A 17778-nucleotide genomic window follows, 5' to 3' on the forward strand; every position below is an offset into this window, starting at 1 on the left:
ATGCGTGAAAATATTTTTCTTTTCAACGGTTGGTCGGCATTGGACACAACGGACACGTCAGTGTCCATTGACGACTCGACCGCTGCAATTAATACGTCCATTTTTGATGTAATATTCAGCGATCCTGGGGGATCTGACCCCCCGGGATCGGGAGGCCGACTTTCCATAAGTTTGAAATGTAAAGTATACTAAATTTAAAAACTTACCTATATAATATACAGCTAACTACTATGAAAATGTCACTAAAACTACAATATTAACAGTATAAAACAACACCAATCCTTTTCCAAATTGAATTTACAAATTAATAAAATCAAAGCACGAAAATTTCACGTCCGCCAAGTACGAAGTTTCCCGCCCTTTTTTGCATTGGAAACATAGAGATAGTATACATAGAGGTAACCATAACGTGTTGCCGCTCTTGTACATCTATGTGTCAAAGAGGTATTGTTATCTCAGTCTTTTTCAGGGAACCTCCATTCGTGTAAAAGCGATAGCTCATAAAAGTCTGGCAACGTCGCTCCATCGGTGAAAATAGTGACCAGTATAGTTGACAGATGCCCCCTTAAGCAGACAAAACATTGGGGTTTGATGCAATATTTATTAAAAATATTTAAAAAGCACATAAGTCTGGCTCAAAAGTAAGCTTAAAAGCGAAAACAAAATGTGTGACGGTGTGTTTTTTACCTCCAGATCTACGGAAGGGGGCGTAAAAGCTCCAGAATTGTATTTTCATGGGTAAGTGTTTAATAATTATTTCATCGCTTCCAACCGCGATTTTTACTCCGAAAATTGCTGAAAATTAAAGATTTGCATATTATAAGTGTAATCATCTCGTGACAAAGTAACAAAATCACGTTTCATAGCGTAATTTAATATTTATTTAATGCATTATTTTAGGCCTCATTTGTAGTGATGTGTGTACATACTTTATCGATAAAATCAAATTTATCGTTTTAATAATATTTGCATACTTTTGTAGATTTCCAAAATGTCCTTGACCATAGTTAAACAAAAAGAGACCAACTATTGATTTGCAGTTTTGAGGAAGTAAATTATTTCTTATGTTTTAGTTTTTTTTTAATTTTTGTTAAAAATGCAAAAATACCTATGACGATCATAAGGATTTTTGCATGTTTAAAAGCATGACAAATAAAATTTTATTTCAGGTTATAAAGAAACTAAAACCACGTCAAGAGCTGGCTAATAGTGAAACCAAAACGAGTCGAACTTTATCTACCTTAGAAGCCTTGGGTCTGCTGATTGTGAATAGATACTAGGCTACCCAGGCTGGCTGCCAGGTAGGTATAAACTTTGTAACAACTAATCACTAATCCAACTCCTCAATGTCATGTTGCAGGAGAAGGTAAGTAGTTGGTAAAGAATGTTATTGAGGATAATTTTTTATTCAATTATAAACTTTTAGAAGTTCTTACTTTTGAATCGTCAAATACATCTATTTTTGGTCAGTAATAAGAAGCCTTGGGTCTGCTGATTGTGAATAGATACTAGGCTACCCAGGCTGGCTGCCAGGCAGGTATAAACTTTGTAACAACTAATCACTAATCCAACTCCTCAATGTCATGTTGCAGGAGAAGGTAAGTAGTTGGTAAAGAATGTTATTGAGGATAATTTTTTATTCAATTATAAACTTTTAGAAGTTCTTACTTTTGAATCGTCAAATACATCTATTTTTGGTCAGTAATAAGGAAAATAAAACTTACCAGGGCCACTGTAGTTCATCGTGAGTCTTATAGCTTTTTAATTTCATTACTTGTTTTTTTTTTAACAGATTGTAAAGAGAGTCGCAGGTAGTCGGATGGTGTTGGCGCAAGACCGTGGCGTGTGGAAATCCTATCCTAGAGAGTATCGAGCAGCTATAATATGCCAGCTGATCTTAACTTAGATCTGATTTGTTTCACGTATAAAGACGATCCTAAAACAAGTCACATTACTTATCTACCTACATTTGAAGCGGTGGGAAGTAGAACCAACAAACTGTTTGCCTATCTTCTTTTTACTCAATAAATTGATTTGAATTAATTAAAATGTGTTTCCTTTTATACCAAGTACTAGCTGATGCCCGCGACTTCGTCCGCGAGGATTAGTACCTTTCCTTTGTTACTTCTCCGTCCTTTCAAATATATCCAAAAATCAATTCGATTGGTTGTTTAGTTAGGGCGTGAAGGAAGGACAAACACACTTTCGCATTTATAAATAAAAAAATATTCGAAGAGATTTACTGTTTTTTAATGAGTGTTCCGTCATCTGAACATAGAGAATTAATTTAGCTGTAATATCGATATCCTTAAAAAATTCGTCGTCCCAACCGTATATGGGTGCACACAGTGACAAGATGACGCACGCACACATAAATGAATTGACCCGCATTTGGAGCTTAGTACCGTAAAACGGGGTGAATAGGTACGAAATCTAACTTCGCATTGAAATTTACGGATGTTTTGGTACAAATTATGATGCTTTAACTGTTTGTAAGCATCTCCGGTTGTAAGAATTCTAAGGAAACATCCAAAAAATATAAAATAATGATAAATTACTGGTATATTTTAATCAAAATATATGCTGTCCCTATTTATACTTGATCCGGGGTGTAACGGAATGGCAAAGGGGTGAATAGGGAAAAAAGGTTAGGGTTGTCAAACACAAGTTCGTCTATCCTCTAATATTACAAAACTAGCTTATGCTCGCGACTTCGTCCGACACAAATTTCAAACCCCTATTTCAACCCCTTAGGGGTTGAGTTTTCAAAAATCCTTTCTTAGCGGATGCCTATGTCTTAATAGTTATCTTCATACCAAATTTCAGCCCGATCTGTCCAGTAGTTTGAGCTGTACGTTGATAGATCAGTCAGTCAGTCACCTTTTCCTTTTATATATTTAGATTAGGAAAGTGAAGACTTGTTTGTTTGTAATCGATAAACTCTGAAATTACTGGACTGATTTTGAGAATTCTTTCACCATATTCTATAGCTATTTTATTCAGAAGTAACATAGGCTATATGTTATTATACATGGCATAGTAGGTATCAAATCTTTAAAAAAAAGCAACCGCCGAGTTTCTTGCTGGTTGCTGGCATTCCGAATCAGTGGTTTGACGATTCAAAAATAAATAAATAAAAATATTTTTTATTTAATTAAACTGTTACAAGTAGTGTAGTACTACCTATACTTGTAAAAGTTTAATTGAATAAAAAATATTTTTATTTATTTATTTATTTATCAATATTAAACAGTAAAATGCCATTTAACTAAATTTTACTAGTCGACTACACAAGAAAGAAAAATTTTTTTGAACAATTTAATTAAATATTTAAAGTGACAGCCCTGTCCCTATATAAACCTTACTGTTCCTATTTAACCTTGATTCGTTCCAATTCAGTAAGTATAGCGTTCCTATCCACCCCTTTCCCGTACCTATAATCCCCATGGCAAAGCCAAAACCACTTGGTTTCCAATTTTTTCTTTTTTACAGAAAAATATGTAACATTTAGACAAATCTGCTTTTGTGACGCCTCTTAGATAAATGTTTAATGATTTCTAATAGTTTTTGTACTGTTTTATTGTCGTACTGCGTCAAAGTAAACAAAGTTTTGAGACCTACGGCTTAGCGTGTTTTGAACAACGTTTTTGCAATTACGCTTTCGTTATTTTAATGCCAATTTGTCTCTGGTTCAGTATTGCCAAATAAAAGATTAAATATTCTACTATAGGGAAAAACAATGCTACCAAAATTCTAAGCTGATTTGGGTATTATTTTTACGTTCAAATCTCATTCCCAGTTTTGTCCCTATTCACACCCCGGTTCCTATTCACCCCGTTTTACGGTATCCATCAGGTAATCATTCATCTAAGATTGGAAAACACATTACGCAATAGATACGCAAGCCAAGGCATGTGGATTGTAGCGCGCCGCTAACAGAAAAATTAAAAATAAATGTTAGGGAAATTGAATCATTATTATGGCAATGCTTATAATAGAGCATAGACAACTTTTAATAAAGCTTGCTGTCAATCTGTCAATTGCTGTCAGTTTACCACTGATCAGAAAAAATCTTTTCTCTCTGGCTCAGCCAAGATGGGTGAGTATTTTGCAGTTTACGTGAAATATATCCAATGAAATCCATAAAAAAATACTTGTAATAATCAAAATCATTATGTTTATGAGATTTTGATTTGTACGCGAGTGTTAAATATGTTTTTATTTTTAACGTTGCCCTATTAATTGAGTGAAGTGTTGTGCTTCGTATACGAGGATGAATCTAACAAAGTTTGGCTAATGTTGTCCAGGTATCAGTCGTGACCACTGGCATAAAAGGAGGGCTACCGGTGGCAAACGTGCCCCTATCCGTAAGAAGAGGAAGTATGAGCTAGGTCGCCCGGCTGCCAACACAAAGGTAAATGACTTATAATATAACCCACGAAGTGGAAGTATTATAACCTAACAACCAAAACATTCACAACGTATTGCGACTCGCACTGTTCGTTATATCGTGTTAATACTTTACTACTTTAGTATAAAAGTACAAAGCAAAATTCATTTGTTGTTTTTCAGCTTGGCTCCCAGCGTATCCACTTGGTGCGGTCTCGTGGTGGTAACACCAAGTACCGTGCTCTGCGTCTTGACACTGGAAACTTCTCGTGGGGCTCGGAATGTATGTACATTGGTTTTTAGTATTTCAGAACTTTAATGTACTTTACTTTTATATTACTTTAGACGAGAAAAACTATTGGGTACAACATGTCATGACTCGCATGTCATTCTTCTCTCAGTTAACTCATTTTGAAATCATGTCCTACCTAACTACTAGTATCATGTTATATTATATTGTATTCCAGGCTCAACCCGAAAAGCGCGTATCATTGACGTAGTATACAACGCGTCAAACAATGAGTTGGTGCGAACCAAGACCCTGGTGAAGAATGCTATTGTGGTGGTGGACGCCACACCGTTCAGGCAGTGGTACGAGTCACACTACCTCCTACCACTTGGTAGAAAGAAGGGTGCCAAGTTGGTGAGTAGAAATACTTTTTTATAATGTTAGATGATGCAACATAAGTTTTGGTTGTTTAAAAATCTTCTTTAAAAAAAGTTGTTTAGAACTCTTTGGTTTTTTTGGGATGAAATGTAGCCTATATCTGTGTCCGGGATGCAAGCTATCTCTGTACCCAATAGATGAATGATGCCAGTGACATTGTCAGTGTGGATTTGGGAACTCTTTGATTTTTCGGGTTTAAAAGTAGCTTATATTCATTCTATTCCTAGGATGTAAGCTATCTCGTTATCAAACATCAAAATTGATTAAATGTATAGAATTAAAAGCTAGCATATAGCCACTTTCACATTTATAATATTAGCATGGATTTGGCAATATTTGGTGATCTTAATTTGTACAGTACTTTTTGTATACTTTTAAGTTTAGTGACTTTTTAGGGTTCTGTAGTAAAACTCCAGTCCAGTATGTCCCGTTCATTTGTCTGTGTGTCAATGCCATTTTAAAAAATACATTTAGATTGTTTATTTATTCAGTAACCTATTAAAATCCTACACAGAGACATTTAAAATTAAAAAAAATTAAGTTTACCACTCCAAGTTCAGTTATGATACTTAGTTAAATAATATGTATTTTTAAAATTAATATGAGATTTTTTTCAAACTTTTTCTTTTAGGTAAAAAGTACCGTTTCAAGAAATAATGACTGCCAAAGTTTTTAGCAATTAACATGGCTAGGGAACCCTACCTTATGTGTATTCTAATAAATGTAGATATTATGTTTAGGATATATTATGATGAAACTGTGCGTGTCATATGATTTATACAAAAATGATTAATATGCAGAACCTGACACTGCTACATAGTGCTGTAACCTTTTCTGTTTGTTTTAATGTTAAATTGTAATTCTGTTTTTAGACGGAAGCAGAAGAAGCCATTATTAACAAAAAACGTAGCAAGAAGACTGCAAAGAAATACCTGGCAAGACAGCGCCTTGCTAAAGTTGAGGCAGGACTTGAAGAACAATTCCACACTGGGCGTTTATTAGGTATAGTGTATTTCCTTTTTTTTTTGTAAGAAAACCAAATTTTAATATAGGACACAACCCTAGTAAAGGGCTCACATTTTTTTAAGCATGCTTGTAGGTGTCAAAAGGTGTGTAAATCCCGCGCCAGTATCTACTGTCCGTGCTGCTACGCGTCTTGTCACACACAAGTCTACTAATTTGTTTCACTTTTTAAAATACTATTGATTGTATGAGATCTGGAGTTTTATAATATCTTTGCGTAGAACTTACAAAAGTTTATTAACGTCTTATTAAAATATAGGATTACATTTTAGGAATATTGATACATGTATAATGTTAAAGGATTTTTTGGGTAATTTTTATGTTAGGTGAGTGTAGGTCTGTTTTCAATGAAGGTAATTTTATTACATTTTCAAATCGATAATGTCTGTGTGGATATAGGTTTTTGAAAATCCTGTGGGAACTCTTTAATTTTCCGGGATAAAAAATAGCCTATGTCCTTCCCCGGAATGTAAGCTAACTATGTACCAAATTTCTTTAAAATCGGTAAAAAGGTTGGGCCGCGAAAAGTTAGCAGACAGACAGACACACTTTCGCATTTATAATATTAGTATAGATTAAGCCAATATAATAAGTACTCAAAACTGCAAAATTAATAGGTTTTGGGAATAAAATGATGATATCGAGAAGTTTTGAGGCAGCATTATGGATGGGTGCCGTTTTGGAAACCATCCAGCAGCCATTTATGATCTTTCGTCATAGTTACTCTGATTTTAAATACATTATTTGCAGCTAGATTATTTATTTCCACATGGACTGACATGTTGTTTTCTTGTTACAGCGTGTGTAGCGAGTCGGCCGGGGCAATGTGGTCGCGCCGACGGCTACGTACTGGAAGGAAAGGAATTGGAGTTCTACCTAAGAAAGATCAAATCTAAGAGGGCGAAGTAGGGAGTTTAATGTATAAATAAATGCAAAAAACCACATTTGTATCTTTGATTTTTCAGTTTATAAGATACCTTACTAAGTCTAGACTAGTCGAGTCGAGAGTTGCGTCCAGTTAAGTCCCGCAAATTGCTATTGCGCTGGATTCTCATTAACATAGAAATGACGTCATTTGATGTATATTTAAGTAAAAATATACCATCAGCTCGAAACTTCAGTCTAGTGCTGACGTCACTAAAATGGCGGCCACGCGCATTAGCAATTTGTGGGATTTATAATGCGAACTTGGAGTGAGTTCACATCTATGGAAGTGGAGTGGCATGGGGTGGTCGTGGTCGCTCGTAGTCGTTGCACTCTACTGGTCGCAACGGAGGTACCCGTGTATACGAGCCAAACGATTCGCAACCCTTCTGGACAAGGTAAAACGAAACGAAGGTTTGGAGTGGATAGATTTGGCGTCCAAAGTTCAGACGCCAAGTCTATCCTTGGTATCCGATAGTCGATACGCACTATTTTGTTCATATGGGTTCGATTACCGCGTCTATAATCTAAATATATAAAAGCGAGAACTATAAAGCCTACAAAGTTGGAAGATAGGTTCTTTTTAAGACGTAGGAGCTAAGAAACTGTTTTGGAAAATTCCCCCCCTAAAAAAAGGGGGGGTCGAAGGTTGTATGAAAGTCCTATGTTTTTAAAGTTGGAGACATGATAATCGACATTTAGGTTATTAGCTTTAAATAATAAAAATCTGTATAAGTCAATTTGGAAAATTCCCCCCTTTAGGGTAGTAAAATGGGGGGGAAAGTTTTTATAGTAAAGTTTCAACTATTGTTATTTTTACTTGAAATTTGAAACGTAGGTTCTTTTTAGGGGGTAAGTATCAGGTAATAAAGGATCTAACTAAATTCCTCCCCTAAGGGGGTGAAATGGGGTTGTATGAAAGTCGTATGTTTTTGAAGTTAGAGATAAGAAAATCGGCATTTAGGTATTCTGGGTTCCGTGGGAGTAGGTAAGTGAGGCCTTTTGCAGCGATAAAATCTCAGATCTCATGAGAAAGCAGAAATTTTACGCGGACGAAGTCGCGGGCAACTGCTAGTATTTAGAATATAAAAAAATCGGGAAATAAAACTCAATATTATAGTATTCTCGTGTTTAATGGGTCTACCATCTTGCCTGCCATCAGCGCCACGTGGATATTGCTGTCCATCACGAAGTACAGAAAGGGGTATGTTGCAGAAAATATCACTGGACCACGGTTGCTGATGTACCCTGGAACAAAAATACTTTTTAAACATACGCGGTACGCCTCGTGTTCAGTTTGGACTAGGTACTTGCTTCGCGCACTACACCTAATTTTCTTGCTAAGTACCCGTGGGGGTAGGTGTGGGCCTAACGTGCCAAATCCAATACGAACTCGAAGAATAGAATATATTTTTATTCAAAAAACATTTACGTTAAAAGTGCTTTTGAATCGTCAAAATAATTTACCACTGGTTTGGAATGCCGTTCCTACTGAGAAGAACCAGCAAGAAACTCGGCGGTTGCTCTTTTCAAATGTCCAATTTACAATAATATTATGCCATACTGTACAAGCAATTGCAGCCTCGCGCATATTGCTGGAGCGAGTCAAATGAGTTTTGTACGATAACAATAAATTGTGCGATTAACTTTAGATGGCACGACCGTGTCATGTCTTTCATGTTACGAATGCAGTATTACCTTGAGTTTACTATTAGGTACTTCCCTACATTATTTCTACGTTACTTATTTAAATTTTAAAATTCGACGATTTCATCACTACATAATGGGAAATTCTCGTCCTTGTTATGTAAATGCGGCAGACCGGTGAAAAAAATAGCTAAATCATTTATGCACACAGGAAACAAATCATCTCGTAATTCTTCTCATTGATGTAATTGAAAAGTTGGTATATCAGCAAATCATCATTTCCATCTCGATTAGGCATTTAGGTCGTAATAATGTCGGTGCAATGGACGATTTTCTATGATGATGTGTGCTTTGCTGTGGTATAGGGCTGTACCTACCCACCTATAGGCGCTACTTATTTTTATCTGTCTGTCTGTATCTCATGAACCGTAATAGTTAGAGAGTTGAAATTTTCAGAGTGTGTATTGCCGCTATAACAACCAGTACCTAACAAAAAACCAAGGCAAGATGGTGAATTTTAAAATAACCGCCATGCAAATAATTAAAAAGTAACATAACTATTTAATGTTATATCTTGGTACAATGGTACGGAACTCTTCCTGTGCGAGCCTTACTCCGGACTATGAATGTTGTACCTACATTCATCCGGGATTTGACAACCATAGTGGGAATAACCACGCGGCGCATCAGTGGGCCCAAATGCGCGTGTCGCCACGTTGCGCCACCGCAGACCAGACAATAGAGCCGGTCTCACTACTTATTAAACGAATTCGCACTCTTTTGGCCACAATTATCTTGGCTAGACCGTAAAACGGGGGCATACTTGTACTGTCACTACTGGTACTATTTGAGCAATTTGCTCAGACTTACATTACAAAGAGCTGTTAATGTTCTGTCTGTTATCGCAACTTGTCGCCGCACCAGGATCACACACACAAGCACAATCTTTGTATTCATCTATAAATATGTAGGTAATTGTAGTAGGTATATATAATACGAAACTTGCGACTGGATAAGTCAAATAAGGCTCGAAAGGTAACACTCGGCAACAGATCAAGTAGCAATAGATCGATGTGATTCTTTTAATTATAAGTAGGTAAAGACTGGAGGGCGACATCTAGTTTTATTTTTATCCCGGGAAAATCGCAGAGTGTCTATTAATTTATAAATATAATTATATATCCTCGCCGACGAAAATGGGGGCGGACATCAGCTATATTACTTAGTATAGGTACTTTGCCGCCTTTAAAACGGTCAAGTCATCAGAAACGTGAAAATCGAGGACATACGTACGTAGGTATGTTAATGTACTACATACGAGTGGGTACCTACCTAAATACATAGATACATACAGGCTCATACATGTCGAATCTAATACCTTTTTTTTTTGGATTTTTGAAGTCTGTATAAAATCAACGCAGCGAGCGCAGGTGTCGTTCAAGAATCGGCCGGTGTCCACGGACGCGTAACGGTGAACACCCAATCTATCCCACGCGTCCACCTCTATACCTCGTCTAATTAAGTGGATCACACCGTAACCTTACACGGTTAGATCTGCCCAACTGCCATTGTTTTGTATCATTAACATTTAACAATGATAATAAATATCTACCTACGAACTCACGTTAAATTGAAGTGTACCTACTTAGGTTGGCTATACTACTATACAGTACTGAAGCAGAATTAATCTTTGAGCTTTATATAAATAGGTAAATATAAATAGGCAATACACCGATTCCATATAATTGCATTCAAAGGGTTCCGTACCATCGTATAAAAGGTATACCTACCTAACACTTTTATATAGAACACTGCAAGTTAATGACAGACTGCACCATCTATGTACCTATATGTGATTTAGTAATTATTTTTTCTTCCAAGTATTTTTAAAGGATTAATATCCTAAAAAAGAAAAAAATCAACAAAAAATTACAATATTATTACCACAGCCCAAAAAAGTATCTCATGCGGTATTTTTTTTAAAACTTCGGTTGTGCACTTGTTTACTTACATAGTAAGTATTTTTTGCACGCTTTAGTTTTTAATTCAGTCACTTGAAATTTTCTTTACAAGATTAGATTAATTATTTGATATTTCCCACTTTTATTAGCTAATTTCCTATTTCTTGTACTCCATAGATTATCGCCAGATACTGATGTTAATTTTTCGCATAGATTATCCAGATGATATGTTAATTTTTCACAAACAGATTTGAACACCGCTCTCTTTAATATTAACCTATTCCATTATTTCCATTAGCAGTCACCAACTTATTTGTTTTCCGCACGATTTATCATATCCCAAAAAATAATTATTAGGTACAATTTGTGGTTAATAATTTAATGAGCGTATAATTCTTAGATAGGCCAGCAGGTAGCTTTGTGCTTATTGAACTATTGATATTTGATTCTATTGTGTTCACTAAAGAGAAAGCATAAATCCGTAGTTTGAAACAAAAGGAAAAGTCGAAACTGGTTCGGACCTCTCTGGCACAGCGGTACGATTGAGATATGCCTACTCGGTTTCAATGGTTCTGGGTTCGTTTATCAATAGAATTCAATTTTACTTAACCTATTTAGGTTCTCAATTTGACTGCAGGTATGTTTTTTAAGTCGGTGTGCTGCGACATTAATATAATTTAAGCGTTGAAACATTTTAGCGTTAAGAAAGCCAAAAATTAAAATACTTACCGGTAATTCGGTCTCTGGAAACAACCAATAAATTTTATACGGCACCTCTAACTTTTCTTTAATGGTGCTTGGTTCACTTGCTTTAACGGTGAACATTGTGAGGAAACTTGCATGCCGGAGAGCCCTCCATAATGTTCACAAAGGTGTGTGAAGTCTTCTAAACTGCACATGGCCAGAAACCTGAAACCTTTTCCTTTTGAGCGGGCCCGCTCGGGCGCGCGGGCGGGCGTGCTTAGGATTGGGCCGGCGCGGCAGCGATGGGTTGATGTTGAACACAAGGTTACAACGACTTACTGTTCTTGACATCGGGCTGGTACTTGCGTATGGCGACGGAGACGGCCTGCTCGATGCTGCGCACGTACACGCCGGCCTGCGGCGTCATCGGCGTAAAGTCGTGCTGGCGCGGCTCGAACACGTCGCGGATACCAATCTTAGTGCAGCAGAAACAAACGAAACTTTAGTTGAAATGGATAGGTAGACAGGTATCGGCGCACGTTCTTTAGAGTTCCAGCCTCTTAATTATGTGCTACAGATGGCCACTGAAGGGTTTGAGTGGGCAGAAAAACCAACATATCCCGAACTCTTCTCAATGAGATCAGAGAAGATTCCCACCGTCAACAAACAAAAATCGGTCATGTGCGAGTCGGATTCACAACATTGATACATATTATTTAGTTAAGTTTCCCTTTTTCATAATAGCAGACGGTCCTACGAACCTGGAAGTATTTGGTACTATTAATCTTACGACATTGATTTAGTATGTCTACTGAGTCATTTTTGAAAAACTTTTATTTTCAGAGACAAAAAAAATAATTAGGTACCTGTGTATATCTGCATACTAAAGGTGAATGTAAGTAAACTATGGAATCTGTTTCGGAATAATAGAAACTGACGTTTTGTTATGCAAATTGGCATGAACGTTTTTGGTGTTAATTAGTAGGTCACAATTCATAGGTACTGAGCACTTGACATTTTTACTACCGCAAATAATTCGAACGAACTTACGAGTAAATATCAAATCGAGACTGGTTTTGGTGTACATATAAATTTAACTATGTAGGTACTTAATTTCACTTTTTGATTTATAAGAACACCTAATTATAATAACACTAGATGTTGCCGCGACTTAGTCCGCGTGGATTAAGGTTTTTTAAAATCTTCAAGAGAACTCTTCGATTTTCCAGGATAAAAAGTAGACTAGCTATATGGGATGCAATCTATTTCTGTTCTACCTAAATTTAATCAAAATCGGTTAAACGTATGGGCCGTGAAAAGCTAACAGACAGACACACTTTCGCATTTTTAAAATAATAAATTAGTATGGATATGGATGGAAGTATGGAAAGATTAATAATAATAAGTACATGGATTAACAGTACCTTTCTACTTCCTAGAATTTACGCTTGCAGGTCAAGTGAAATTTCAAGACGGATTTACGAAAGTAAATTGGCAGACAGGAATGTGAAGTCCGTTTAAGAATAATAATATAAGTATTTTGTAGATAGGTACCACGTAGGTACATTACTCGTACGTGTCTTGTTTTGAACATCAATTTAATTTAAAAACTATAAAGTTTTCAACGGTAGATACCTACTTACCTAGGTTAACTCTGGTGAGTAAGACTAAACCACGCGAAATCCTTACCTACCTAGTACCTACTTATTACAAATGCGAAAGTGTGTCAGTCTGTCTGTCTGCTAGCTTTTTACGGCTCATCAGTTTAACCGATTTTGTTGACATTTGGTACACAGATACCTTGCATACCAGGGAAGAATATAGGCTTAGACTTTTCGTCCCGGTAAATATACTAAGCTCCCACCAGCGACGTTTAAAAAATCGAAATCCACACCGATGAAATCGCGGGTGTCATGTATTTGGTTCATCATGGTGGTTTGGTACATAGTAGGCTCCAGGATGCCAGGCTTGCATCCCGGAGCCTACATTTTATCCTAGAAAAATCAAAGAGCTTCCATGGGATTTAAAAACCGAAATCACGCAGACGAAGTCGCGGGCATCATAATTATAATGGGTTCCGAACCTCAAAAGGAAAAACGGAACCCTTATAGGATCACTTTGTTGTCTGTCTGTCTATCTGTCTGTCTGTCAAGAAACCTACTTCCCGTTGACCTAGAATCATGAAATTTGGCAGGTAGGTAGATCTTATAGCTGACATTTGGGGAAAATCTGAAAACCGTGAATTTGTGGTTACATCACACAAAAAAAATTAAATTGTGGTCATGAACTGATAACTAGTAATTTCAATTTTCTAAGTAAGATAACTAGGTATATCAAGTGGGGTATCATATGAAAGGTCTTCACCTGTGCATTCTAAAACAGATTTTTATTTATTTTTATGTATCATAGTTTTTCAATTATCCTGCAAAATGTCGAAAAAATACGACCGTAGTACGGAACCCTCATTGCGCGAGCCTGACTCGCACTTGGCCGGTTTTTCATTTAAATCTACAGGATCAATTAATTGGTTTTGGGGTTGCATACTATGTCATATATATGCGGATATGTGATCAACTTGCCAAATCTTTAGAAAAAAGCGAAAGATTGTACTAAAAATATTTAAATAGGGACTTATCTTCGTATTATCAAAAGAAAATACCTTTTGCAAATCCGTCGTAAGAGTCACATGCCCCTTGACTATAAAACTTGGCACCACCGCGCGCACGCGTCGAGGATGCAAAGCCGCGTAAACATCGGAGAGGTCCGACTCCCGGACCATTCGGGCCAATAACCTTTCCAGTTCGCCAGCGCCTCTCCTGGCTGGCAATATCACTAGGAGATAGTATCTCTCGCTGTCTAAGGGGAGACGAAGAGCCGACGCTTCGAGATGGGGAAGATATGCGTACTCCATCACTGAATCGTAATGCATGTAGGCTACCTGTGGAGAAAACCCCTTTTAAAACAATTTACATAGTTAGATCGTACATATATCGTACCTCACGCTGTATATTTTGTTTCTTCTATTAAGTATAATATTATAAAGAGGTATTAGTTTATAAGTTTGTTTCTAGGAAATAATCTCTGGAACTATTGAACTGATTTTGAAAATTCTTTCACCAGAGAAAGCTGCATTATTCTTGAGTGATATAGGAATGTCCGTGCATGCAGATTGCAGACGTCGTCTGCCCTTTTTTCACCTGGCAACGACACGAACAAATTTTGCTGAAGAATTGAATTTTCCTCCTTTTTTGATGTCGGTTAAAAAGTCCGAGTAATTAGCTAAATATTAAAATCAATCAAATACGTAGTACTGCACGATTTTATTTTGTAATTGACTGTGAGTACTAACCTGAATATTCCTTAGTCCATTTGCCATAAAATGTGTATCGTCCTCTTCCAAATTTTTATTTGGTAATTCGGTCCCAATATTAAACGACCTATACACCAAATAATCATCATCATACGGTGGACTTGTGTACAAAAAGTCGACTACCGACTTCTTTCTTCGTTCAAGTGTTTCTAATGTGGAGGTTGTGGGCATTGTTGAAGATTCTGTAGTTGCTTCAGTATTTGTAGACATTCCTTCAGTTTGCTGCGTTTCGGTCACCGAAGTAGCTGATGTCGTTAGAGTATCTGTAGTCATAGTTGAAGAATCTGTACTCAAGATTACTGTATTGGATGTAGTTGGTAAAGTTGATGAGATCTCATTAACCGTTGAATCAGTAGCAATAGTAGTTGTATCGGTTGATTCTTGTGTGGTCATTTGCGTAGTTTGCGTAGTAGATGCCTCTGTTGATAACATTGCCTCAGTGATGGAAGGAATAGTAAGTGAGTCTGTTTTTGCACTAGAAGATACTGTTGTCGTCTCTATAGTACCACCATTCATTGTAGTTGTTTCCGTTGAAGTGCTACTTGTAGTAGTAATAGTAGAAGTTGCGCTGGTCATAAGTACAGGGGTGTCTGCGTTTTCCCCGCGAATATCTACAGTGTCTAAAGTTTCTGCTGGTGGGTTCGGTGTAGTTTCTTCTCTAGTTGCTTTAGTAGAAGGAGCTGTTGATGAATCTTCACGACTTGTAATTTTTTCTGCAATTGTTATAATTGTGGTGGGTGTACTACTACTACTCATCATTGTGGTACTAGTAGTACTAGTACTAGTTGTAGTTGTTGTAGAATTATCTAGACTAGTTGTCATTTGCGGGGTTTCTGTTGTATTACTTGGCTTAGGACTGGGCGACTGATCACTCTCTAAATCAAATCCATAAAATCGGAGAATCTTTTTGTAGCTGTCGGTAAAAGTAACATTTTCGTTATTAAGAGCCAATCCTGCGAGAAAGCCCTCCTCTGGAACAAAGTATGTCTGAAAAAAAATATTTGGGAAAAATTATTTAGTAAGAACTTAGCTGTACCTATACACTTCGATTCTAAAAGTCACTTTGTAGGACCTTTAATAATATCTATTATCTACGAATTAGAACTCAAATTCCGATCACAGTACGCGGTTGAATAAAAACCAAATGAGTCTACCTACCTAGATAACTAATAAAAATATGGGTAGGTACTAAATATACCTAGTCAGTAACATAAAATTCCCACATATATATTATATTTTAAAGTTCTCATGAATCACTCTTGAAGACTTGTACTTTTGGAAATAAAACAAAACACTGAGTATGTTTAATGATAAAATGACTCACTTTAAGTGTGCGATGTATATCTCGAAAACCAATCCTCATAACATTCCTGTTCCACGGCAGCTGCATGCTCCGCTGGATCTGGTACGACGACTCTCCATCGACACCTTCATACAGAGCAACTAAAATACCCATTAACCCATAAGGGGAAAATGCGATATTATTCTCATTTAAAAAGTTGTGTTCCGCCAAAACCTTTAAACCAAATTCATTTGTAACGTCTACCATGTGAGCTAAAGGGGTCCGTTTGGAGTCCCACGACTTTATTTCTATTGGGATGCCATATTCTGTACTGGTAACTAATCTGGTGATCGCGAATAGGCAAAGATATCGTGAAATACCAGCGGTGGCGAGAGGGTGCGAGCGTCCGGCTCGGACCATCGTGTTCGCGGTTCTGTTCGTGGTCGAGTGGCTGCGAACTCGCATCTAGTTTCTTCGTCACTAATAATTAGCATTGGGAGTTGAGACCCCGGACTTTTCGGTGAACGCCCTGCGTACATATTTACGCGAAAAAAATGTATATATTAAGTTATTATTATTCGAAACACGATGATAAATTTATTGTAGGTAGGTATAGTAAAACGTAATGACTCCCCTGAGATTATTGACCTGCCCCTGTAGTCTGGACACGCGTTTAAATTTCGTTTAGGTTTTAAGTACTTAAACGAAATTCAAACGCGAAAAATGATTTTGTTGAGATAATTAAATTAAATTGGTGTATTCGGACCATGCATCCATGTGTTTGGACGCTTGCCGCTTATTCATTTTATTAGTAGGTATCAGTACCCGGAGCGCGTAAATTATTTAATATTGATACCTACTTGATAGGTATTGAAACATTGTTTAGTAATTTTTGTTTTCGGTTAGATTTTGAAAAATATATAGTTACGTATACCTAGATTTAGAACACACAACATGGAAGCAGGGAGTAACAAGTAATTCTTATGAAAAATAATTAAAGTACCTACTTACTTAATTTTGGAGAATTAATTCGGCCAGGCAAAGTAATACCTAAGTACTTCATCATCCATTCCTTTTTCCTCTATCAGGGGGCACGGGAGTACCCCCGCCAAGACGAGCCAAACTAAAGGACGGGGCACTACGTACCTTTTCTCGAAGCGTCGTTTATTCTAGTTATAACATTTATAAAACTACAAAATAACAAAACTATATAATATGATGCAGGATAGATAGGAATACGCAACCTGAGCTTTCAAATGTGCCGCCATTTCTCACAGCTTTCAGCTAACAAAGAGTATGCACCTCTAATAAGAATGACGAAAACTTTTTACCAAGAATTAGTACTTCCGTACATCGACCAGAAAAAAAAGTTCCGTACCCTGTGTTCGTACCACATGATCACCTGTTCGTACATTCATGCTTCCTACTTTTATGATTCTACTGCAGTGGCGGATTTGCCCTAAGGCCCAGTAGGCCCGGGCCTAGGGCGGCTAGATATTAGAGGCGGCCAATCATGACAAAAATCACTATTTTTTAGTAACAAAAAAAATTGCGCCTGCTGCGCTCGAGCTCCTATTTGTCATTGGATTGTATTTTACTGACGTAAATTTTTAATCCCCCTCCCCTTCCCCCTCAACTCATGACTACGACCATGATTAATGGGTGTTGAGAAAGGGGCGGCTGGTACTTACGAAATCCTGGGGCCTAGGGCGGCCAAGACTGAAAATCCGCAACTGGATTCTAGGTAGGTAAGAATTAAAATTTAGGAGTGCTAATGACGTAGAAGTAATGGAGATTTCACTTCCAACTGGAAGGAAATAGTTAGTTAGGT

The 17778-nt window shown here is 37.0% G+C and overlaps 2 protein-coding genes and 1 long non-coding RNA gene across 3 annotated transcripts; 2 read left to right on the forward strand and 1 right to left on the reverse strand.

Annotated features, from left to right (window-relative positions):
- Positions 1–399: 399 nt before the first annotated feature.
- LOC138402253 (uncharacterized) lies at positions 400–1944 on the forward strand. The gene is made up of 3 exons (XR_011236664.1): positions 400–1050; positions 1170–1301; positions 1793–1944. It is a non-coding gene; the product is annotated as an uncharacterized lncRNA (long non-coding RNA).
- A 2111-nt stretch (positions 1945–4055) lies between these two features.
- On the forward strand, positions 4056–7023 carry RpS8 (ribosomal protein S8). Its single transcript, XM_034968283.2, has 6 exons — positions 4056–4099; positions 4308–4414; positions 4573–4672; positions 4857–5032; positions 5929–6058; positions 6879–7023. The coding sequence occupies exons 1-6, from the start codon at positions 4096–4098 to the stop codon at positions 6986–6988; spliced, it is 627 nt and encodes a 208-aa protein (XP_034824174.1). The 5' UTR covers positions 4056–4095; the 3' UTR covers positions 6989–7023.
- Positions 7024–8117: 1094 nt separating this feature from the next.
- LOC117982004 (uncharacterized) lies at positions 8118–17330 on the reverse strand. Its single transcript, XM_034968282.2, has 5 exons — positions 15990–17330; positions 14645–15652; positions 13955–14233; positions 11635–11770; positions 8118–8251 (listed from the first exon to the last, which is right to left on the reverse strand). The coding sequence occupies exons 1-5, from the start codon at positions 16410–16412 to the stop codon at positions 8118–8120; spliced, it is 1980 nt and encodes a 659-aa protein (XP_034824173.1). The 5' UTR covers positions 16413–17330.
- Between the last annotated feature and the right edge of the window lie 448 nt (positions 17331–17778).

This window comes from Maniola hyperantus, chromosome 4, assembly GCF_902806685.2.
Source record: "Maniola hyperantus chromosome 4, iAphHyp1.2, whole genome shotgun sequence".
Classification (NCBI taxonomy): domain Eukaryota; kingdom Metazoa; phylum Arthropoda; class Insecta; order Lepidoptera; family Nymphalidae; genus Maniola; species Maniola hyperantus.

Coding starts and splice junctions, on each gene's coding strand:
- LOC117982004 (XM_034968282.2), bottom strand. CDS start 16,412: ATGCGAGTTCGCAGCCACTCGACCACGAACAGAACCGCGAACACGATG. Junction 15,653..15,989: donor ATATACATCGCACACTTAAA/GTGAGTCATTTT, acceptor ATTTTTTTTCAG/ACATACTTTGTTCCAGAGGA. Junction 11,771..13,954: donor TTACGACGGATTTGCAAAAG/GTATTTTCTTTT, acceptor TGCTGCACTAAG/ATTGGTATCCGCGACGTGTT.
- RpS8 (XM_034968283.2), top strand. Junction 5,033..5,928: donor GAAAGAAGGGTGCCAAGTTG/GTGAGTAGAAAT, acceptor TTCTGTTTTTAG/ACGGAAGCAGAAGAAGCCAT. Junction 6,059..6,878: donor CCACACTGGGCGTTTATTAG/GTATAGTGTATT, acceptor TTCTTGTTACAG/CGTGTGTAGCGAGTCGGCCG.